Below are 21925 nucleotides of genomic sequence, written 5' to 3'. Positions count from 1 at the left end.
GACCTCCGCCCCCCCACTACACAAACACACACCCACAACATTCCTGGTATTACACTATCTGGAAAATTAGCCAGTGTTTTCTTCGAGGGCTTCCATTTGGTGGGCAAATCAGAAGTTTCTTAGAAGGCCGTAAGTTTATAAGCTAGGAATGGATCATCCAGTCCAGCCCTTTGTGACTTGGGGTCATAACACATTGTTTGCTGGATCTTACAAGCTAATTTCTATGGAAGTAGGTGCTATAGAAATATGCACTGAGCCACCAGGGCGGCGCCAGAGACAAGGGTGGAAGTTAAAACCCCTCGAGGCCCATATCATCTAGGCAAAGGTCCTTCAGCATGGACATGGTCACTTGGCAGGCAGCAGTTCCTTCGGGGCAGTTCTCCTTCATGCAGACTGTTCACCGGGGCAGAAAGGACCCTTAAAGTTGGTTCACCCTCTCTTTTCCTCCTCTACTTCTCCCCAGTGGTGGGGAAAACAGTCCTGCCTCCTTCTTGGGGCAATTAATGGCTGCCAGCTGCAACCAGTTGCTCATTGTAGTGGTGAAATGTGAAGACATCAATGTTAGCATAGACCGACGTGGTGTTGATCACCCCCTGCTGGGGTGTGGTAGATTCCACATGGACCATCGTGTCACAGTATACATAAAGATACTTGTTATACATAGAACGACTTGCAATAATGTCATTTTAGCAATAAAAACTGATACTGACATGATACTTCAACCTAAAGCAACTGAGTTGGGAGGATATATATATATATATATATATATATATATATATATATATATATATATATATATATATATATATATATATATATATACACTGAACAAAAATATAGGAGGTCCTGGGCTGGTGTGGTTACACGTGGTCTGCGGTTGTGAGGCCGGTTGGATGTACTGCCATATTCTCTGAAACGCCTTTGGAGACGGCTTATAGTTGAGAAATGAACATTCAATGCACGAGCAACAGATCTGGTTGACATTCCTGCTGTCCGCATGCCAATTGCACGCTCCCTCAATGCTTGTGGCATCTGTGGCATTTTGCTGTGAGACAAAACTGCACATTCCAGGGTGGCCTTTTATTGTGGGCAGTATAAGGTACACCTGTGCACTACCCATGATGTCAGATCAGCATCTTGATGTGGCACACCTGTGAGGTGGGATGGATTATCTCAGCAAAGCAGAAGTGCTCACTATCACACATTTAGACTGATTTGTGAGAAATGTTTGAGAGAAATGGTAATATTGTGTATCTGGAATGAATTGTAGATCTTTAAGTCCATCTCATGAAAAATGGGAGCAGAAACAAGAGTGTTGCGTTTATATTTTTGTTCAGTATATATATATATATATATATATATATATATATTTGCATGTTCACTTGGATTCCTTATTAGGTTGTATTACATTATTAGCATAGTCCTCTACTGAAGGAGCTACAGGAACCTTTAGGCACAACTGCTTGCAAACCCTACATGTGGACTGTGCTTTATGTAATTTTATCAGACCTTTCTGTTGGATGATGGTCTGAATTTTCAACCTTCTAGAATGTTTAGCATGACCAGCGTGCTGCTGTACCCAGGAGGGCCTCCTGCTCTGCCTATCAATACACTGGTCGGGATCTGTATTCACAGCTCTTGTAGCGTTGGTGAGTCTTCCAGGCTTACAGGCTGAAGATCAGGCTCGAATCAAAATGTTCTTACCCCTGACATTTGGGATAAGATTGTACATTGTTTCTTATGGCCAAGAAAGAAAAACTATTTCATCGATTCAGAGAGCATTTCTGCAAAAAAATATTGTGGGCTATTCGAGGGAATGGGTGGAGTAATTTACATGTTCGCGAGCAAATGTTTGGTGCTGGCTAACCTCCCATGAATGCAATCTCCACACAGCTTGTGTGGTAGTAAGGCAACAACATGGATATCAAAAGCACCAAGGTAGGTGTCGAGGCTCTCAGATGTAGTCCTGTTGTTCCGTTAGATGGCTGTACCCTGTAGGCTTGTTCTTACTGACTTTGGTCATTGATTTTCAGAATTTCGTAAGATACTGATCTTTTGGTGGACAAAGGGATCTGAAAATGCCAGATTAGAATTTAGTGATGACACACCACAGTAAAACGTGTCCTCTGCATTTAACCCATATGTAATGTCACAACATAGCAGGAGGCAGCTAATTCAGCTCCTGGGGAGCAGTGCTTGGGGATGGTACCTTGCTGGTCGGGGATTCAAACCTGCAATATTTCCATTACAAGGGCACTTCCCTAAGCTTTAAGCCGCCACTGCCCACAAGATAAGTTATGTTCACTCTCTCTGAAGTTCTCTGAGATTCCTTTAACTCATGACCCTACGCACTACTCTGCACAGGTAAAAGCAAACTAACCCTTTTTTCCATTTCAATGCTGATTAGCACTACTAGTGGTTAACTTATGATTTGCAAACCTAGTTTTTTTATTACTTCAGTGTCTGAGATACAAGACCTTGTGTAGAACACGCGTTTGCTTTAACTCATTTAAACACAGAATGGATGGACACAACATTTTATTCTAGGAAAGTAAACAAGGATGTCATAATGGAAATGTGACATTTATAGAATTTGAAGAGGGGTTCAGTTATGCTCTTACAAGCAAGGTCTGATATTAATGGATTTGTACTCAACAAACGATGAGTCTCACTGGAAACAGTGCTTGGGTTTTAAAGGCATAGAACGTAACCACAAACGCCCTTGGCTGCTTATGTCCGTGTGTGTGTATGTGCTCAATGGAGAGCAAAGTTGGAAGAACTACACAGATGGCACAGTGAAACATTTTGACATTTACATGACACCACTGCAATTCAGAAATACGCAACAATAATAATGATGATAAGAATATAATTCACAATAGTGTGGATTTCACTCATGGGTCTTCGTAATGTTACAGAACTGTATTCAATGCAGTTTCACAATCTTTATATGTCTCTGGTTAGTCTCTGGTTAGGATTTTTGGCCGTCGAAAGCTGTTGAGCTGTCAGTGAGAGGCAGTGACTCCCTGTAGGGCCCAGTGTTGGCTGATTCAGCATGCTGAAAGGCACAGCTAGTTGGTGAAACTGAGCTCTCTGATTGGTCTGTATGTCAGCCGTCACCTTTAGTCATGATAGTATGTCCTATGTCTGCCTTGGACGGCGCGATTTTTTTTTGCTGTGGGCTTGGTGTGTGCCCGGCTTTAATTCGCGTCCTTAAACACTGTGAGCTGGACGGGGCATCATCATTTTGAGCACGGAGTCAAGGACAAAGGTGGGGGTGTAGGAGAGTGGGATCCAGACCAGCTTGGCGTCCCAGCCGGCGCTGTAGCGGGTGCGGGGGTAGCGCGCCATCAGCGCGTGCTCCATGCAGTCCGTCACCTTGCTCAGGTCCGGGTCACACACGTTGTTCATGATCAGTCGCTGAAGCTTGATGTCTAGAGATGTGTTCGTTTCAGGGCCAGGTGGCGAGATGTGGGAAAAGCAGAAAGTATGGTTAAAGAAGAGTACATCTATCCATCTTCTAATCGCTTATACTGGTCAGGGGGTGGCCTGGAGCTTATCCTGGGGAGCACAGGGCATGAGGCAAAGGGCGGAGGGACACCCTGGGTGAGATTCCAGCCACCATAGGGTACAGACACGGTTATACGTTGCGGGCAATTTAGAGACACCGATTAGCCAAATGCATCCATTTGGGCTACGGGAGGAGAGACAGAATCAAATCAGCAAAAACCAGCTCAAGACATGCAGACACACACACACACACACACACACACACACACACACACCCTGTTCAGCAGAAGCCCCTTGGTTTCAGCCCAGGTAAGCCTGTGCATTACAATGCACCTGAATATGGAGCAGGCTGGTAGGCTGGGGGTTGGGGGAGCTAAGACATGCACCGCATAGAAGCCAGAGTGGCAGCACTGACAGCACAGTCCATCGAAAAGCAGCGACAGGGATCCTGACCCAGCTCTGCCTCTTGGACTAAACCCCAGCTGGAGGTGAGTAACTACCAAAAGCTGGTGGCCCTGTGTAGCTAAACTACACAAGTGTGTTAGCCTGGAATTATAGGTTGAGACCACTTACAGTACAGGGTTACTGTGAACTGGAAGACTGCAGATACTGTAAGCATGAAAGTTTTGCATTTTTCATAAAATATCATTATTTTGTTATTTTTAACTTTTTTAAATCCAAAATGGCTCCATACTCTTTTATACAGCTGGATATTTTTAGTGGATGAATTCAGGTGGAGTGCTTTACTTAAGGGAACTACAGCAAGGGATCCTCCTGGGACTGGACCCAACAACCTTCAGGTTACGATGCCATGACGTAAGGTCATTAGTTCAAACCTCAAGAGGTGCCGCTTCTGTAGCGTGAGAAAGGCACTTAACCTTAAGTACTCCTGGAAGCATAGTGGCATAGGTGGGTAGCATAGTGATGAACATTATAGCCTCAGCACTCCAGGGTTGTGGATTTGATTCTTGGCTTCAGCTCTGTGTATGGAATTTACAGGTTATCCACAGGGTCTGATGAGTTTACTTCCTGTAATCCAAAGACATATGGTCATGTGAAATTCTGTCTCTAGAACTACTCACAGTGTGTGACTCTATGTAGGAATGTGTTAACTGTGATGATACAGACGGTAGACTGTAACTGGTATAGACAGATAAATATATTTTATTGACTTGAAGTAGGATATACTGCCACCATTCTGCATAAAAACACATTGCAGCCTGCACATAAAATGAGTACAACTGCTGATTATTGTATGCTTGGTTGTACTTGGCCTGGTCATTGGTTAGGTAGCCTGTCACTCAGGATACCGTCCAATCTTAGTAAGCGGGAATGAGTGTGCATCCAGAGAGCCCAGAGGGCTGCTAGGAGAAAGGAAATCCAGCAGCACTTTGTGACAAATTGTGTGGGATGAGCCGATGGATGAAGATGCTTATGGACAGAGCACAGCAGAGAAAATTACACTAGCTAATATGGGCTGATAAAATGTCCCCTGCATCATGGCTTCTGCTTTCAAAGGACAGGGATCAGCCAAAACATGACCCTGCTCTGGAGAAGTGGTCATGGATGATGGATGATCTTTAGATTTAAAAAAGCTGCAGGTAAGTGAGCAAATGCAACTGCTATCAAACTAATTCTCCATCCAGAGTTTGGGGAAGGAGCTCCATCGAAGGGATACGGACACTCACAATTGTCGAAGTACTTTTCCCCGTAGCTCTCGCGCACCTCGGGGCTCAGCTGACCCCACAGGCGCTGCAGTTCCCGTTCCAGGGGCTCCAGGCTGGTTATGGCCGTCTTGAAGAACCCCGGCTCAATGATACACACCTTGACACCAAAGTAGTGCATGTCCCGCCTGGGAAAAGTAAGATCTGGATTTTCCAAACTGACCAATCTACCACTGGTATTTAATTTCATCTATATTAGTAGGTAATTCAAACTGAAGAGCATAAACGTCTTCAAGAAAACAGACCAAAGCCTGCCTTTTGGCTATATCAGAAATATAACATCGCTGCTCAACAGAAGAACCCAAAAGGTCAATAGAGTAAAAGAGGAAATTCATCCCCTGTTAATTTTAAGGATGCATACCAGACACACACTTACACCCGAGCTTGTTTACCTGTCACTCTTAAGCCGGATCGGACCATAACAGATACCGATACTCACTTTAACTGAGCCTAAGAGCATGGAAGTGAAAACATGCAAGAGGCGACTGCAGATCAAGTCTTTGTGTTGTTTCAAAATATGAAATTTCCTTTATGTATGTATGATGTATCTGCAAGGTCAGGTTTTCTGGGGAAATTTAGCCCGGAAGCTACCCTCAGGGCGACAAACACGCACACAAACAGGTAAGAAACCGACAAACAAACACAGAAATTATGATGAATAATGTCTTGAATGGGGATGTAAATAACCTGAGGCAATCGGAGAAGCACTCCACCGCGAACTTGGACATGCAGTATCCGCCGCCGTTGGCGCCTACCCTGCCCAGGACGGAGGCCACGTTGACCAGGCGGCCGCGGGCACACTTCACCAGCGGCAGAAAGGCCAGCGTCACCTCGATGACACCCATCATGTTGACGCGCAGTGTGCTTTGGAAGTCCTCCACCTGCATCCACTCTGTGGGGCCCATGGGGATGGAGCGGCCCGCGTTGTTAACCAGGCCCCACAGCCCTGCGAGACCAAGCCTGTGGTTGAGTCCCACTCACCAATAGCTTGTGGGGTCAATCAGGATATTTCTGTGCTACACACTATGGGATATCGTTTGTAGGCAATAACAGTGAGGGAGAAATAAAAGGGGGGGGGGTGGGTGAGGGATGCGGCTGATTATCTTACCTGCTGGTTTGATCGGCTAGATTTAATAAGTTTAATCATTCGATTTTTCCCCAGAGGGGGCACTGATTTTGCAGGGGCCCTAGACCACAGGCTAAATTAGCCTATGCATTAACCAGCCCCCGGCTGAGGTGGGGGCTATAAAATACACTATAAAATACACTTGGTCCTTAGATATATTTAGTCATTAGAAGATAAAACCTTATGTTATATCATTTTAAATATACACAGTACCACTCAGGCATTTGTAGTATTTTATGCTATCTTGTATTATTTTATTCGTATCTCTTGCTGATATAAATCTACTGCCAGAGACAGAGGTGAAGGACATTGACCGAAATGTTAGTGGTTCAAGTCCTAGTAGGACGGCTGCTGTAGGAGTCATGAGCAGGAAACTGGACCGAGTCATTTTGCCTGGACAGACTGGCCCCATTAGTCATACCTGTGCTGTCCCCTCACCTTTGTCCCCGACCTCCCCCTTGGCCCAGTCCGCCGCGCGCAGCACCGACTCGCTGTCCGTCACGTCCAGCAGGCAGGTCCTGAGGTTGGGCCCGGTGGCCCGGCGCAGCTCGCGGGCCCCCGCCTCCGTCAGGCAGCCGGCCAGCACGCGGAAACCGCGGCGCTCCAGCCGCTTGCACAGCAGGCTCCCGAAGCCCGAGTCGCAGCCGGTGACGAAGACGTGCCTCTGCTCGACGTCCGAGATCAGCAGGCGGTCTCTCCACAGCCAGAGCCCCACCCAGGCGACCAGGACGGCTGCCAGCCCCAACGTCCAGGCGTCCTCCATGCCGTCCGGATGCTGTTTCCCGACTCATAATGTGTCAACATATATCAGGAATGTATACAGTGTGGCTATGACAGGACAAAAACTGTATTTCTGTCTGCCTGGGATGGGTCCATAACACAGACAGACCGACAGACAGGCATACGGATCAGAGCACGAGGTCGGCCATTTTTTTCCCACTGCCCCAGAGTATTTTTTGTTTTTTTTATGTAATATTGTACTTCAGACTATAATTAAATGGGTCAGCTACACATATTCCAGATGTGTTCCATGAGCTCTGCTAAGACAATTAACCACAATTTTGTATATGTACTTTTCTTCTATATAGTGGTGTCCCCAGGATGAGGCCGCAATACCACACATGACCACACGATGGAGCCCTCGGTTCAGTGAATATGCTGTGCGTTCATGACCCTGGGCAGCATAATGAAAGCTCTGCGTGTATCGCTGTCACTTTACATCGCCATTTTTGGCAGTTAGAATGGCATCCATTGTCTGTGTGCAAGGATGCATGTCCTCTCTGTGTTGGGTGAGTTTCCTTTGGACTGCCAGTCTGAAAACACACGATTAAGTGAATTGGTGTCGTAAAGTGCTTAATGGGGGGTGTTCAGTGCTCTGTACTGGGGTAAATTTGTCTAGGATGGACTCCAATGGTGACCAGGATAAGATAGATATATCCAGCTGACCTAGAATGAATGAGAGAAACACCCAAACTTCCATCGAATCTTTTAGTTAGTAGGTATTATAAGTAGGTTTTAAACATTGGGGACTGTTGTAAGATACGAATAATTATCTGTGAGGATTCTCAGCAGACAGCATAGCAGCTGCGGCCTTAACACTGCTCTTACAAAACATAACTACCCAGCATTACTTCCTGCTCAGGCAGAGCTGTGCCTGTGGCGTTTTTATATTGTTGTCTTTAACGCTTCGAGGCCCCGTTCTACTCTCACTTTGGGGTCTTTGTCTTATTTTCCATGACCTTTCGTCTGCTTGCCCGCGGACCATTTACTTTTGTCTTGTGTAAAACCCCTATTTTGTTGCCCATCCCCCCCCCCCCCCCCCCGTGGGGCCACCCTCATCCACTCTGCCTTATAATACCGTATAACATTCACAGCTCTTATTTTGGTTCATGACGCTTTTCTTAATCAGGTTAAATTCGACGCGTGAAGCTGCTGACAAATCTCCGCCATTCATCAACAACGACTCTGAGAATGGCTGAATGTCTGAAGATATTCTCCAACAGAAGTTAATTGCAACATTGTTTCTGTCTTTTGACTCTCGTGGGAAAATCCGCTCATCTTCCCTAATCACTAAAAACGTTCTTTGCAATATCCAGTAAAATTAGATACGATGTCTTAATCAATGTCCTCATTATACGCAGCCATGGTTACGGCAGCAGTGGTCCGATGGTGACAAACGTTAAAGAAAGCCCGTGAGATATGCTAGGATTAGTCTCTTATGAAACACAACAGAACCCTGGGGCTTAGATGGAATGTTACAGAGGGTCATTGTTTCCAGGAAAATTCAAAAGCATTAGTTCTAAAGCCATAAGCTTCTTGGGTCCCAAAACCTATTACTAGCATCTAAAATTATAAGCATGCAATCGAGTGCAGGGCTCTGCCCCTCACATGCCCACAATACATACATCCATCCATCCATCCATCTTCTATACCCGGAAGACATAAAAGACATCCTGGGGGTCAGACTGGAGAACCTGGCGGAGGCGTCTGAGAGGAGAATGCTGAAAAAGCTTCTCAGAATCATGGACAACCCCTCCCACCCCATGCACGCTGCCATGATGGGTCATCAGAGCTCCCACAGCAAAAGACTAATTGCCTCCAAATGCAGAACCGAACGACACAGGAAATCCTTTCTACCTGTGGCAATAAGACTGTATAACTCTTCTTCATTCTGTAGGTGATTTTTTCAGAACTGTCATTAATCCTTATTTGGATTGTGCAATATTACACAACTGTTTGGTATTGAATGTTTGTTCTATCCCATCATCACATGCTGCTATCTCAATTATTCGAGGCACTACACTAAGACACTTTCCATTACCACGTGCACTAATAATCTGTTATTTTATTATATTTGTTATAGCTTAGTTATAGTTTTTTTTTTTTTTTACTTTGTACAGAGTATGAGTATTTATGAGTATTTATATAGTTATAATACAAAGTATTACTCATAGTTATTCTGCACTATTATTTTTCTTTACCTTACCTTTATTCCTATTGTTGCACTGAGCATGTAAAGGACAAAAGAATTTCCCTCGGGATAAATAAAGTTTTTTCTTATCTTATCTTAAAACTAAAAAATAGAGAGAGCAAAAACACAAATGAACATGAATGGCAAACACAAGTTCTAAGGCTTCAGTACTTGTCAATAACTGCAAACAATACACATAAACAATTAGTTAATGCTGTCCTCTAATTATCTGAAGACACTCGTGAGGACCCACTGACTCCCGTTTTGCACAGCATAGCAGGAAATGGGACCAAGGGTTACCCTCGCCTGAAGGTTGCAGGTTCAATTTCACGGCGGACAGAATAATCTTATCAACACTGGGCCATTGATTAACCAACTGCTGTAGTCATGGGAGGGGCGGGGGGGGGGGGGGGGGTGGTGGACACTGCTTTCTGATCCTCATCTGCATGATGCTTTGGGTAAAACTGTCTGCTAAATCTCCATTTTCACAGGAACTGACCTCTGTTAATTTTTACAGATGTTTACGGATGACTTGCAGTCAATCACAGGGTTAGACTTCTTCAAGGAATTGATTACGCAGTTATGCAGTGCATGTTAACATAATTACAAACGTGATAATACTGAAGGGTCATTCTACCATTATTTTATATTGTATACTCTATTGGTACCCATTGGTAACTTCTAAAACGTGAATAAGAAGCACAAGAGTGTTTTTTGGAAAGTGAAGACAGTCGTTAAATGTCTGTCATCGATATAGCGAAACAGCCATGAGTCCGAGTGAGAAGACAGGGGGCAGCACTGAGCAGCTCCTCGGTACTCAGGGTTTTTATAGCGATCGCCCATAAAATGGAATAAATAAGGCGCGTTGCTGAAGACGTGAGTAACGTGGGATAATCAAGGAAATGTCCAAAAAGTTAGTAAGGTAGTAAAGTAGTCAGCATCTCTTCCAGTGAGTGCTAGGGATTGATTATGGTTTCTCGGATGGACCCGAACGAATTTCAGTTTTCCCCAAAACCAATAACGGAAACTATTCTTCTGAAATTCTTCGCCATTCTTCGTGCTATTCCAGCAGGTTCCGGTAACAAATCGCATAGGTAAAGGAATATAAATTTTCCTTAACATGTTAACAATTTAACATATAGACATATGCATATAATGAAAGACAAAAACGAAAATATAATTAAAATGCACGTTAAATAAATGTAATATTTTCATATGCATTAGGCCTATATTATTTCCTAATGATTTAGAACCAGTAATACTTGTTGGTCTTTGCAGACATATCACATGTGGAACCTCATAAATTGATGAATCGACTACGGGCAAATAAAATCAGCGCAGCATCACTGGTTATAATTTCTCCTGTTTTTGGAGGAATGAGACAAGATCGGCGCTACAAGTCGGTGTTTCTTTTTTGTTGAGTAAGGGACGTGTACAGACATGCTGACAGTACACGATAGTAACTCTGTGTGTGGATTACTCTCATCCGGACTGAGAATAACAGGGATTCCTGAAGATGCACATCTCTTCTCCCGGTCTCACACACACACAGCTGTTCTAAACAACAGTCATGCATATGAAGCCTTCGAATACCACTAATTGTCAAAAAAAAAAATTATGTTGTCTAGCTTAAAACACAAAACATACCGCCTTTCTAACTGCTGTTTGCAGGGCTGGCAACTTCCGTCAGCTGGCTGGCGTTTAATTTTCAATTAGACTAATCTGCACATGCATTTAAATGTAACTAACAGCTTTATTATCCTGTAAATAGTTTGTAGGGCTTGCGAACTATCCAAATGTTTTTGGTGCTGATAATTTTAAGTTTATAATGGAATAACACGGTTTTGTCGTAAGATTTCTCGCGTGAGTCTGAAAGGTGACGTCACACTTATGAATTTGCAACCTGAATGTTTCACACTGATATATATATCCTACCTACCTTAGAGCTGTCACCGCAAGACTGAAGGCTAAAACTGAGTTTACAAAAAACGGAAACTAACCATTTTCAGAAAACAAAACTAATATTATATGCATCTAAACTGAAAACACAAAAACGGAATGAAAAATAATAACTAAGAAAATTTGAAAACAGCAGTCCTGCTCATGGCAACTAAACAGCACACTTCCGTCTAAACCTTGACAATTATTTTAAAAACATACCTTTGTCTTTTTCTTCACTGTTTCAGATGAAATCCACCTTGATCTCCCCTTTCTTCAGGATTCCCCCGACTCTAGATGTGTTTCTGCAGCCTCACTGTCTGACTGTCTATAGCTATGCAAGACAAATCTGTTATTTATAATCCGCAGTGTGCGCTTGCGTGCGTAAAGGAGGGGCAGTTTGATAACCAAAACAAGTGGCTGAGTCGCGTGCAGAGTCAAAAATGAAACGTATTCATTCATTCGGAATCATTTCAATTTTCCAGATATTGGCATGGCTGAAAACCCATGCATTTCTTGGTCTCACCTACCCAGATATCCCACCATTGGGATATTAATTTCAGGCGAGCAAATGAGGGGCATCCCGAGGTCGGGGCTGGTCAGTGCTTGGCTGGTATTACGGTAATACCGTATACATTTTATCGACCGGAGGAAGGTGGGGCAACTTTTGCTGACCAGGGCTAGAGAGCGGTGGTAAAATTCGTGGCGAGGTTGCGGCGATAAAACTTCTTAGCACCGCTGAATATGCATAGGACAGATTTCCGGTACATTGCGCAACTTTTGCGGGTGTCAGCTGTCAATTTGCGGTGGGATGGCTGCCTGCCGATCGTCGTATTTTTTGTGCTTTCATTAGTATTGGGTAAATCCAGACCATGCAGACATGCATAATCAAACAAGCTTGTGTGTATGTGCATGGAGGTTAATAAAACAGCTCGGTACAGGCAAACAGCTATAGACAGACAGCCATCCAACCGCTACAAGTTCCCCATACAAGTTCAGTGTGCCTGCATGCAAGTGTAACCGGTCAGTCCCTGCCTATACTCTGCGTTGTGTTTTATGGTGTTTTCAGGTGTGTGGGGGGTGCAGGAGGAAGGGATATTACAGACGCCGTTGTCTTTCCCGATATTTTTTAATGAATCTGTTGGGAACAATAGGGAAAGGGGTAAACTTCATATGATCTGGCCCTCTCGCTCTCTCTCTTCCCGCGTGTGCAATACACCAAAGGGCCGCCGGCGCGCCACAGGAAAAACGTGCACTGAACATAAATGGGAAATGATACAAAAAATAATGTTAATCTAATACAAATGAAAACATATCTGTAGGGAACAATAGGGAAAGGGGTAAACTTAATAGGTTCTGGCCCTCTCGCTCTCTCCGCACAAAGTAAAACAATGTATATACTTATGTATAGACATTTTTTCTATCTCCTACTTATGATAAATCAAATATAATATACGGGGCATAATTATACAATTGATTTATTAACTCGGGGGACCCTGCCACTAGATCCTCACCTCTTCCCGCGTGTGCAATACACCAAAGGGAACAGGAAATGAGGTCGGGACACTTATAAAGGGGAAAAGACAGAGGGGGGGGGGCGATGCAGGACAAGAGCATCATGGGAAGTTTAAGGGATATTGTACCCATCAGGTTAAACAGAAAAAGGAAAACAGAATCTTGTATAATTATAAATTAAAAGTAAAATAACAACCTGTTACACAGGCAACTTGGTCCTGAAATGGCCTTTTAAAATACTCCCGCGTTCTTTTAAAAGTTCCAATGCATAGTATAAAGTATATGGTTGGCAGCAATCTACGTACGTTAGACTTTAATTAGTTGCAAGTAGGAAATCTTAACTTGAATTAAAGTAAACATGCACAATAAACATTTATCGCGGTAGTTATTTCTATTTTTAGATAAAACCAACTAAGATAGTTGGATTACGACTGTGGGCTTCAATGTTAAAATTGCAATGTGAATCAGAGTTAAGAACCTCACGCTGCTAGACATGTGACAGAAGGGGAATGGGTCTCGTTACTACAGGCCTATGAAGGCAGTGAAGCGCGATACAAAAAGTACTCAGCATCTCGTGTATTTTCCAAAAGCTCTTTGTCTTCCAGGTAAAAATATCAAAATAAACTAGAGCAAACCCAAAACGCGAAATCTCACATCCTATCTACTTTTCATGGTTACGTACAACCCAGATAGGGATTTTCCAGGAGAGCAACGCTATCAGAGCAGTTTTATAACCCTAATTATTATTACATCACGTGTGCAAAATACACATGTAAACATGCAGCATTAAGCACCCATAACAACTTACATCACGTGATAAATTTTGGTGCTTGAGCTAGCATTTGACCTGTTATTAAATAAATCCAACTGTTATGGAATGGATATTTAAATTGTTCCTTAAAATACAAGTCATAACTTGATAGAAAGTCATGCAATACACTTGGAACATGATAATGTCAAGAAGTGTTGGTTTTAATTGGGCTTTATAGGGCAAATGATTCTCGGTTTCCGTCCGCGGAATCGCCGCAAGAAGTTAAGCAAGTAAATAATATATACATATGATTTCCGAAATATCAATAAACTGGGTGTCCTCTGCCTTACGCATTGTGCTTCCTGGAATAGGCTGCAATTGCTCGTTGTTATCCATCACCTCCACCGGTGTACTTTGCTGAATGAAAATGTTTTCAGAATTTTCCATAAAGGGTGACTCGTGATCTTCAAATTGTGTCCAACTAAATTAACATTATTTAAAGCTGTTCCGAATGAGTGATAGATTCAATAAATGAATTTCAGCAATTCGCAGTTTTGTTCTAAGAAAGGAGTGTTTTGTATAGTGTTTGAGCAATTAAAAAAAACCGTAATATATGTTTATTATTTATTTTTTAAAAGGTGGGGATTGTACCACTGGGTCTATTGAGATGAGCCCTTCCATTACTTATTTTTGTAACATACAAATTATTTTCATTTTAATATTTTTGGAGCTATGTCCAAGAAATGTGCTATAGCAAAAATATTACCCCCCCATGGAGAAAAAGAAAGTTTAATGTACAAAATTGCAAACAAAACAAAAGTGATTTTAAGAAAATATAACTATGTTCAGCTATTTTAAGAATCTGTATATTGCAATTATTAGAAAAAAATACTTTTTTTTCTTACAAAAACTTTAATGCTTTTTATTTTCAAGGACGGTACATAGTCCATACATTCATTCAGCTCCTCCCCAGATCATCCATGGAAAAACCCCATTCTGGCTTAAAGCCTGGGTTATCATAGCATGGGGGGGCAGCTAGTTTTTCCCACACAGGAGTAAGCTTATTGGCAGCCCTCCTACATCACAACAACCTACCACAGAACCAAAAGGCCATTCATGTCCCAGTGCACAGGCGTTCATAGTGGCACAACATCCTGGAGAGAGAGTAATCAAACACAAGCTGTCAGCCAAGGCCCTGGCCACGCCCCCCGCTGTGTCAGCCTATCAGTAGAGTTGGGCGGGGCTAAGAGGAGGCAGCCTGTAGATGTCCCTTGTGCACGTACTCTAATGCTGTGGCGATGGTGCGCATGTCCATCTCGATGCTGCGCGCCCAGTTCTCCACGTCTCCAATCTCCTGTACAACACAGATGTAGAGAAGCAAGTTTAGCATCCAGACACCACCAACAAGCCTAATGGATTTTCCCTTCTCAGGGTATGCACCCTCCATTACTCTAATCCAGGGGTAGGCAAACCTGATCCTGGAGTGCCAGTATCCGGCAGGTTTTCTATCATACCTGCTGAGTTACTATCTGCCTGAGATCAGGTGTGTGGTTCATCAAAGACCAGGTAAGGTGGAAAACCTGCTGGGTACCTGCACTTCAGGAAAAGGGCTGCCTAACCCTACATTCATATAGAATTAAATTCGCTTACTGGTAGAACTGGGATAAAAAGTCTGGTGGGATTACAGGAGACTTCCCATCGCTAACTGGTTCATCCTGAATTCCACAGATTGTTGTAGAAGTTCCCACTGGATTAAACCAGGCAAGACAATCCTATCCACTGTGGCCTCCGGTGCCTCATTTTGCACACCACTACACAGAGATGCTAGTTGACATCTAAAGCAGGGTACTTGTGAACGTAACTGCAACTGGACTTCCTCTGTTCGTCAAAAAAAAAAAGTTAAAGTTGCACTGTATCCATACTGCGGATGGAACACTAGAGGGCGATAAAGAGACGTTTCCACATTGTAGACCAGTAAGGTGCACAGGTGCCATTCAGAGATTTCCTTTACGGTCTTAAATTTCCATGGGATACTTTTTGTACGAAAATAAGCCTGTAAATGCTGAGAATACATCATAAAAATATCCGATGTGCTCAGACCGCGGTGATTCATTTGTCTGTAGTAATTGATACAGCACAGCAAACTGAGCTCATGGTCAGTGACAGAGACATGCAGGCTGGTGGGCAGCCTAACCATCCCTCAGCCTTTACTGTGTCACCATGACTCAGAGTCACGCTCCGTGCCCACATCCCCCCACCCCATTCAACAGCGAAGGCGCTTTTAAAAGCAGCTGTGACAGGTGCTGTCCGGTGTGGCTCACATCTGCCGGGAAATGGCCACAACAAAGGCGATGGCGAGGATGGGGTTACGCCGAGGAATCTGCGGGGTCTGTCACCTGCCGCCGGAGGGCAGACTCTATGCCGCTTTTTAATATCCCAACGAGTACAAAACCGACCGGCAGAATTCAGCCTGTCAGCTCACATTCATGGCCTATATATCTCGCTGCAGCAATACAGGTTAAGGTTCTCCGTCTAGACCAGGGCTCTTAAAATCTGGCCTTCAATTCCAAATCCAGCCCTTGTTTTCAGTTCTCCCAGGCAGTTACTTTAATAATTACTGATTCTGATTGGCTGGAGGCTTCACATCTGGCTCACAGGTAAAGGAGGGCTGGGAAATCAGCAGGAGCTCGGACCTTGAGGACCGTGATTTAAACAGCAATGTGCTAGACAACAACTGCAGGCCTGCTGGGACCCAAATCGATAGCCTTAAGATTTGTAGGCCGATGGATTTGGAGTATATAGCTTCAACCACTATGCTACCCGCTGCCATTTGGTTAAGCTATGATGAACCCCATCCAGGGAGTACCCCCCCCATGACCCTGAACAGAATTGATGTGCAAACAACTAGCCTTCTTTACATTTAGACTTAAATCAGCCTGCATTAAACCAGACAATGCACATTTAAAATACATTTAAAGTAGAAGTTGCAATGTAACCTGACATATACATGTAACACACATAAATAACAAATATATATAATTTGAGGGATTTTCCAGATTACTTGCTTGATATAAAGCTATTTTAAATATGTTATAAAAATACCGCACGTTTATGGCACATAGAGTGTTATATTCCTTCTGAATGTGAATATTAGGTTTGGTTCCAGTTCTAGTGAAACAGAGTGAGGAAATTCCCCTGGTACCATCCAGACCCAGGGCAAGTGGGCGGTCTCTGCCTCCCAGGGTGTAGAAAACCAAGCGGGGCTTGTGAGTCAGGGTCCGTGGGGGCCCAGAGACACCGGAGAGTCTGGTTCACCGGCACTCTGCCCCCGTTTGATCTAAAGGGGCGTGGCCACATTTCTATGAAGGTTCCAAGGAACTACTCACCACTATATCACCAGCAGCCTGCTCACTCTCGAGCCCTTTCATAACGGCATGAGCTACACGCCCAACAAAGAAGCGCCTGTTACACATCGGCTCCAGTCAACTGATCGTTGTGGTAAAAAAAAAAAAAAAGAGCAGGATCATCCAAGGCAGCTAATCCCACGTTAACCGATTAAGCTGCTGCCACAGGTGCTTAAGCTTATCCAAGTAGTCTTGGTGTTAGTCATAGCTTATGACCTACAGTGAAAATACCGCAAGAAATCACACGTTTCTTAAATGGTTTATCTTGGCTATGGGGTTTTACAAATTAATTGATCATTATTATCCATCCATCCATCCATTTTCCAACCCGCTTATCCTACTGGGTCGCGGGGGGTCCGGAGCCTATCCCGGAAGCAATGGGCACGAGGCAGGGAACAACTGAGGATGGGGGCCAGCCCATCGCAGATCATTATTATTGTTCACAAATTATTATTATTATTATTATTATTATTATTATTATTATTAATAATAATAATAATAATAATAATAATAATAATAATAATGGCAATAACTTCCACTGCCTTAAGCTGGCTAGAAGCTTCATGCCATCCGAACTGGTATGTTAATTTAACTAATTATTTACCATCCCCACCCCAACAAACTGACAACTGGTTACAGGTGGGAAAAAAAACACTAAAATGTTTAAGCACTTACTTAAAAACTAAAGACCTGGAAACCGAAGCTTATGGAAAATCAGCCCCTGTGGAGAGACGCAGACCGGCGGTAGGGGCGCCGCCTACCTTGAGGGCCTGGTTGAAGCCCTCGACCATGCTGATCCACTGCGCCGTCTGCTTAGCGAACTGGCTGGCCTGCACCTGCAGCGTCTTCACCTCATGGTCCAGCTTCCGCTGGTTGACGTAGGCCTGGGCCACCCTGAGGCGGGAAAGACGCGCACATGTGCCGAGTGACGACAGCTGCGGACACGTTTACAAAGGCGGAGAAGCCGTAAAGCGTTTCAAGGAGCCAGAAGGTAAACCACACTCACAAACACACAAACGTAAAGCGTGACTGACAGAAGCCATGTCAGATGTGCCTGCCAGAATGTCAACTTTCACAGACTGGGGAGTCCAAGGCTCATGTGATTCAGCTATTAATACACCTGGAGCAGGAGCGTCAAAATAACCCTGACATTAAAACAGCAACAGTACTGCCAGCCAGACTGCTGATCAGGATCTTGGGTGAGATCCTCGTTAAAATAATCGATATTAAGTATTAATCACATGACCTCATCATTAAGCACGCTGCCGGGCCACACAGCTGATCAATAAAGCCAACAAAGTGCTTCCAGTAATGGAGCTGTGAGGTCGTCCTGAAATAAGGGCGGCGGAGAGGCAAGGGCATTTAAACAATCATGCCGAACTGTATTTTTAGAAAGCCGTCAACAAAAGTGTCATTTATAAAAGAGCATCTTGCTGCTTTTAACAGACTGAGAAGGTATTTCCAGAAGTGCAGGTGAGAATGTTCGCATTCTGATGCAATTTGACCACTTGTGATCTATTTACACAAGGACCATACCTGCGTGGGCAGTTACTGAAAATGAGTTGATGGATGGATGATTGTCAGCAGCCCCTAACGTCTGGGTAGGGAGATCCAGTTCTGGATTTTAGATACTGTGTAACTTTTCATCTTATCAATAAGCAATAACTGTTTCTGTTTTAAAAAGCATTTCATACACACGACCCACAACACAGGAGCTGGTGGAAACACGTAAAGATCTTGCATTAAGATCATTTCTTATACAGCATACGGCATGACCATGTGACAACATGGTGCAGTCCTTGTGCACTGCCCCAATAACCTCCTTCTAGATGAGAGGCTGGAAGACAGATGGGCAGAAAGGTTCAGGGTAGTTGGTGCTTGGCTTTAAAGGTTAGGACTTTCTGCCTGTAATTAGAAGGTCACTGGTTCAAATCCCATGACTGGCAGAGATGGTTGAACCCTTGTTCAAAGCCTCTAACCCCAATTTCTCCAACGGCACCATCTGACCTTCATCTAAAGTTCTCACCTGTGTGTCAGTTTAGACAAAAGCATCTGCTACATAAAATGTAAACGAATGTTACTGATCGTGCTTGTGTTGATTACCTGTTTTAATACACCTGCGTGAATTATGTGTACGCACACTGTCCAAATGCCCAGAACGGTGATCTAGAGAGAAAGCCTTATAATAAAAATGCTAACATAAGCATTCGTCGGTGAAATGTTTTCTGATGACAAACATATATTAGAAGGGACCCTGACACACTGCTGAAACACAGACGCCAGCTGTCTGCGAACCACTTCAGAGATCAAGTCGTGGCCAAAAACTACAGGATTTCAGCAGACCTACTGCTACAACGCTTGACCATCAGCTAGATCCAAAATATAAATGAAATGCAGTTCCAGGCCCCAGAGTGAGGTCATCTGGGATGCCGATTCCATCCTACAGCTGAGTGTGTTTATTCTCGCTCACAGGAGTGGGACAGCACATTACATTCTGTCACATATTCAAATTGAACACATACAGTAACTATGAGACAAGGACCCTGTTATAGCAAGTCATATTAACCCCACCCCCACCATGTCTATGCAGTATTACATCATTACACAATTTCAATGGGGCTTATGCATTCTCCTTGTGTAAACAGTGTGAGTAATTACATCTGCTATGCCACTCTTCCCAGAATTATGCAGATGATATTTTGTTGACATTTATCAAGTATGTGTTCAGTATTCTCATTTACAATGAGAGATCACTCAGCCTTTTGCAGATCACTCAGTCCACCAGCCCCAAGCTGAAAGGCCACTTCACCCACAAAGAACCTTTTTTTCGCATTTTTTAGATCGTAACAGTAAAACAAATACAAGCACACTTTGGCAACAAAAACAAGATTTTGGAACATTTGTAGGGACTAAACTAATGTGATATTTGTGCTGCAAACTGACCAGCAGCTCCAGTATTCATTATTCCTGGCATATGCATGCCCTTCTGATGGTCTATGTGTTTTAAACTCCAGTAATAGTTTAGTGCAATTAAACTATCATCAAGTTTTTGACAAATGACAGCTGTTTCAGGATTTGCTCCTGCTATGTGTCTGATGTGGCACCAAGAGGCACAGGTGAAGACGTTAAAAAAAGCAACATAAAGCTTTTGTCAAAGAAAAAACACACACAGAGAAAAGACTCTGCAGTAAACCATGTGGGACTGGCCACCACAGTGCAGTGTGCTACCTTACCCAACATTCAGGTGGTCCACCAACGCCTCGGTCAAACAGGTGGCAGCTGCTATTGCATCTCGTCTGCGTCTCTCTGTGTTGGGAACGAGGGGGGTGGGGTGGGGTGGGGTGGAGGGCAACAGCAGTGAACTCAAATTACGTTTTTAAAATTCACAACTTGATAATAGAGTGTTCTTTGGCACCTAACTGAATCAAGCTTTGATCATAAGCTGTGAAAAGGGTAGGTTGATCTTTTTAATTCTTTACATTCACGCCCTATTAAAAAAAGTTTTATATTGCTTATAAATTTATAAATCTGCAGCGACAATTTATTTTGACTGCACTGTTCAAATAGGTGCTCATATACTAGGTGCTTCTTTTACACGAATCTGATTTCATCAGGATATCAGGAATTGATAATCAGAAGACTGGTAATTTGGCTTTAACTTAATACTGTATAACCGGTGAGCCAGAAGGAAAACACTATAATGGATTTATGGTTTAGCGCTCACAAATTAACAAAAAACAAATGTTTTGTGTTTTAAAACGATTTTATTGCTGGAAACAGTAAAACAGCAACAGCACTAGGTATTTTTTAGTGTTTTTAAACACCTCGCTAACGATCCAGCTAACCAGCTACTACAGTGAAAACGGCTTTTCTGTGTTCGTATGTTTTCATGTATTACATGCTCTGATGAGTAATTACGTTTCACAGTTATAAACGCAAGAAAAACAGAATGAAACGTAAAGAAAAGACATATATATGGAGACAAATATACGTATGGAACCGCGCTTGTTACTTCCTGCAACAAAACTGATTGAAGACTGGCAGCCCTATTAACCACTAAAAAACTGAGCTGACAACACATCAACCAATCATCACACAAAACGGGAGTAAGAAGGCGGGCCGAAGGATGTGGAAACGACTCGCAGTTTGGCTATTATACAACGGCTCTGCGAGTGGATTCCCGTACAATTCAGCAACTGGCTTCGGTATCCGTATTCACGAAAGCGGCGGGCTTTCAACCAATATTAGGCCTCGTATAGAAAAACGATATATGTAAAAACTGTTTACCTTGCAGTTCTTTCCGTTCGTTTTGCTTGGTTTGATGTTCTTTTAGTAAGCGAGAAAGCATTTTGCCTTTGTCATTTAATTCCACTTAAATCACAGCAGATGTTAAGTTAGCCGGCTAACAATAGAAGCCGCGACAGAAGCACTGCAGCGCCCTCTCAGATGAACCCAGTCTCACGCAGCGCTGTAAACACTCTATCCCCGATGAATTACACCACTTAAGGAGTCACATAATTTCTGTATTGGATTCACACAACTCATTTGAAGTTCCTATTTAGAGTTCCTATTTTTTTCATATGGATATGAATATTATGATACCTACATCTATCATTTTATATTTTTATTACACTGTGATTTCGATTTTCATTTGCTGGAAAACATGACACCTGTTTAAAGACTGACAATCACGGTGCTAATCAGTGGTAGCAGACAAGACCTTATGTTTCCAGCAAAACCTATTTACATGAAGTATTTGTAGGTTTGGGATGTTTTAACGGTAAATTTTAAACTATTGGCATGTGTATACAGTTTTTTAAAACATGGATATAATTCTAATTAAGGTATTTATACATTCGTTTTTTTGTTTGTTTGAACATATAATTTGGAGTAACAAATCAACAAAACATTAGCCATTACAGATCCCAGTTCATTTTATGAATTGAAATGTGTGAGCTTGTGAAAAAAAAACACTGACAAGCATCA

General features: G+C 43.2%; 2 protein-coding genes across 3 annotated transcripts; both read right to left on the bottom strand.

The window, feature by feature from the left end:
- Nucleotides 1-2523: 2523 nt before the first annotated feature.
- rdh5 (retinol dehydrogenase 5 (11-cis/9-cis)) lies at nucleotides 2524-11609 on the bottom strand. The gene is made up of 5 exons (XM_049024095.1): nucleotides 11492-11609; nucleotides 6799-7135; nucleotides 5922-6180; nucleotides 5199-5362; nucleotides 2524-3434 (listed from the first exon to the last, which is right to left on the bottom strand). The coding sequence occupies exons 2-5, from the start codon at nucleotides 7121-7123 to the stop codon at nucleotides 3214-3216; spliced, it is 969 nt and encodes a 322-aa protein (XP_048880052.1). The 5' UTR covers nucleotides 7124-7135; nucleotides 11492-11609; the 3' UTR covers nucleotides 2524-3213.
- Nucleotides 11610-14427: 2818 nt separating this feature from the next.
- bloc1s1 (biogenesis of lysosomal organelles complex-1, subunit 1) lies at nucleotides 14428-21438 on the bottom strand. Of its 2 annotated transcripts, XM_049024102.1 has the most exons (5): nucleotides 21227-21438; nucleotides 20173-20245; nucleotides 17701-17833; nucleotides 14819-14889; nucleotides 14428-14689 (listed from the first exon to the last, which is right to left on the bottom strand). In XM_049024102.1, the coding sequence occupies exons 1-5, from the start codon at nucleotides 21285-21287 to the stop codon at nucleotides 14650-14652; spliced, it is 378 nt and encodes a 125-aa protein (XP_048880059.1). In that variant the 5' UTR covers nucleotides 21288-21438; the 3' UTR covers nucleotides 14428-14649. The 2 variants fall into 2 exon arrangements, with proteins under 2 accessions (XP_048880059.1, XP_048880057.1); XM_049024100.1 differs by having other exon boundaries at nucleotides 14428-14889; nucleotides 21227-21433.
- Nucleotides 21439-21925: the final 487 nt, after the last annotated feature.

The sequence above is a fragment of the Brienomyrus brachyistius genome, chromosome 8 (genome assembly GCF_023856365.1).
Source record: "Brienomyrus brachyistius isolate T26 chromosome 8, BBRACH_0.4, whole genome shotgun sequence".
Taxonomy (NCBI): domain Eukaryota; kingdom Metazoa; phylum Chordata; class Actinopteri; order Osteoglossiformes; family Mormyridae; genus Brienomyrus; species Brienomyrus brachyistius.
The sequence above is the reverse complement of the archived record's forward strand: the minus strand, read 5'-3'. Positions and strand labels throughout refer to the sequence as shown.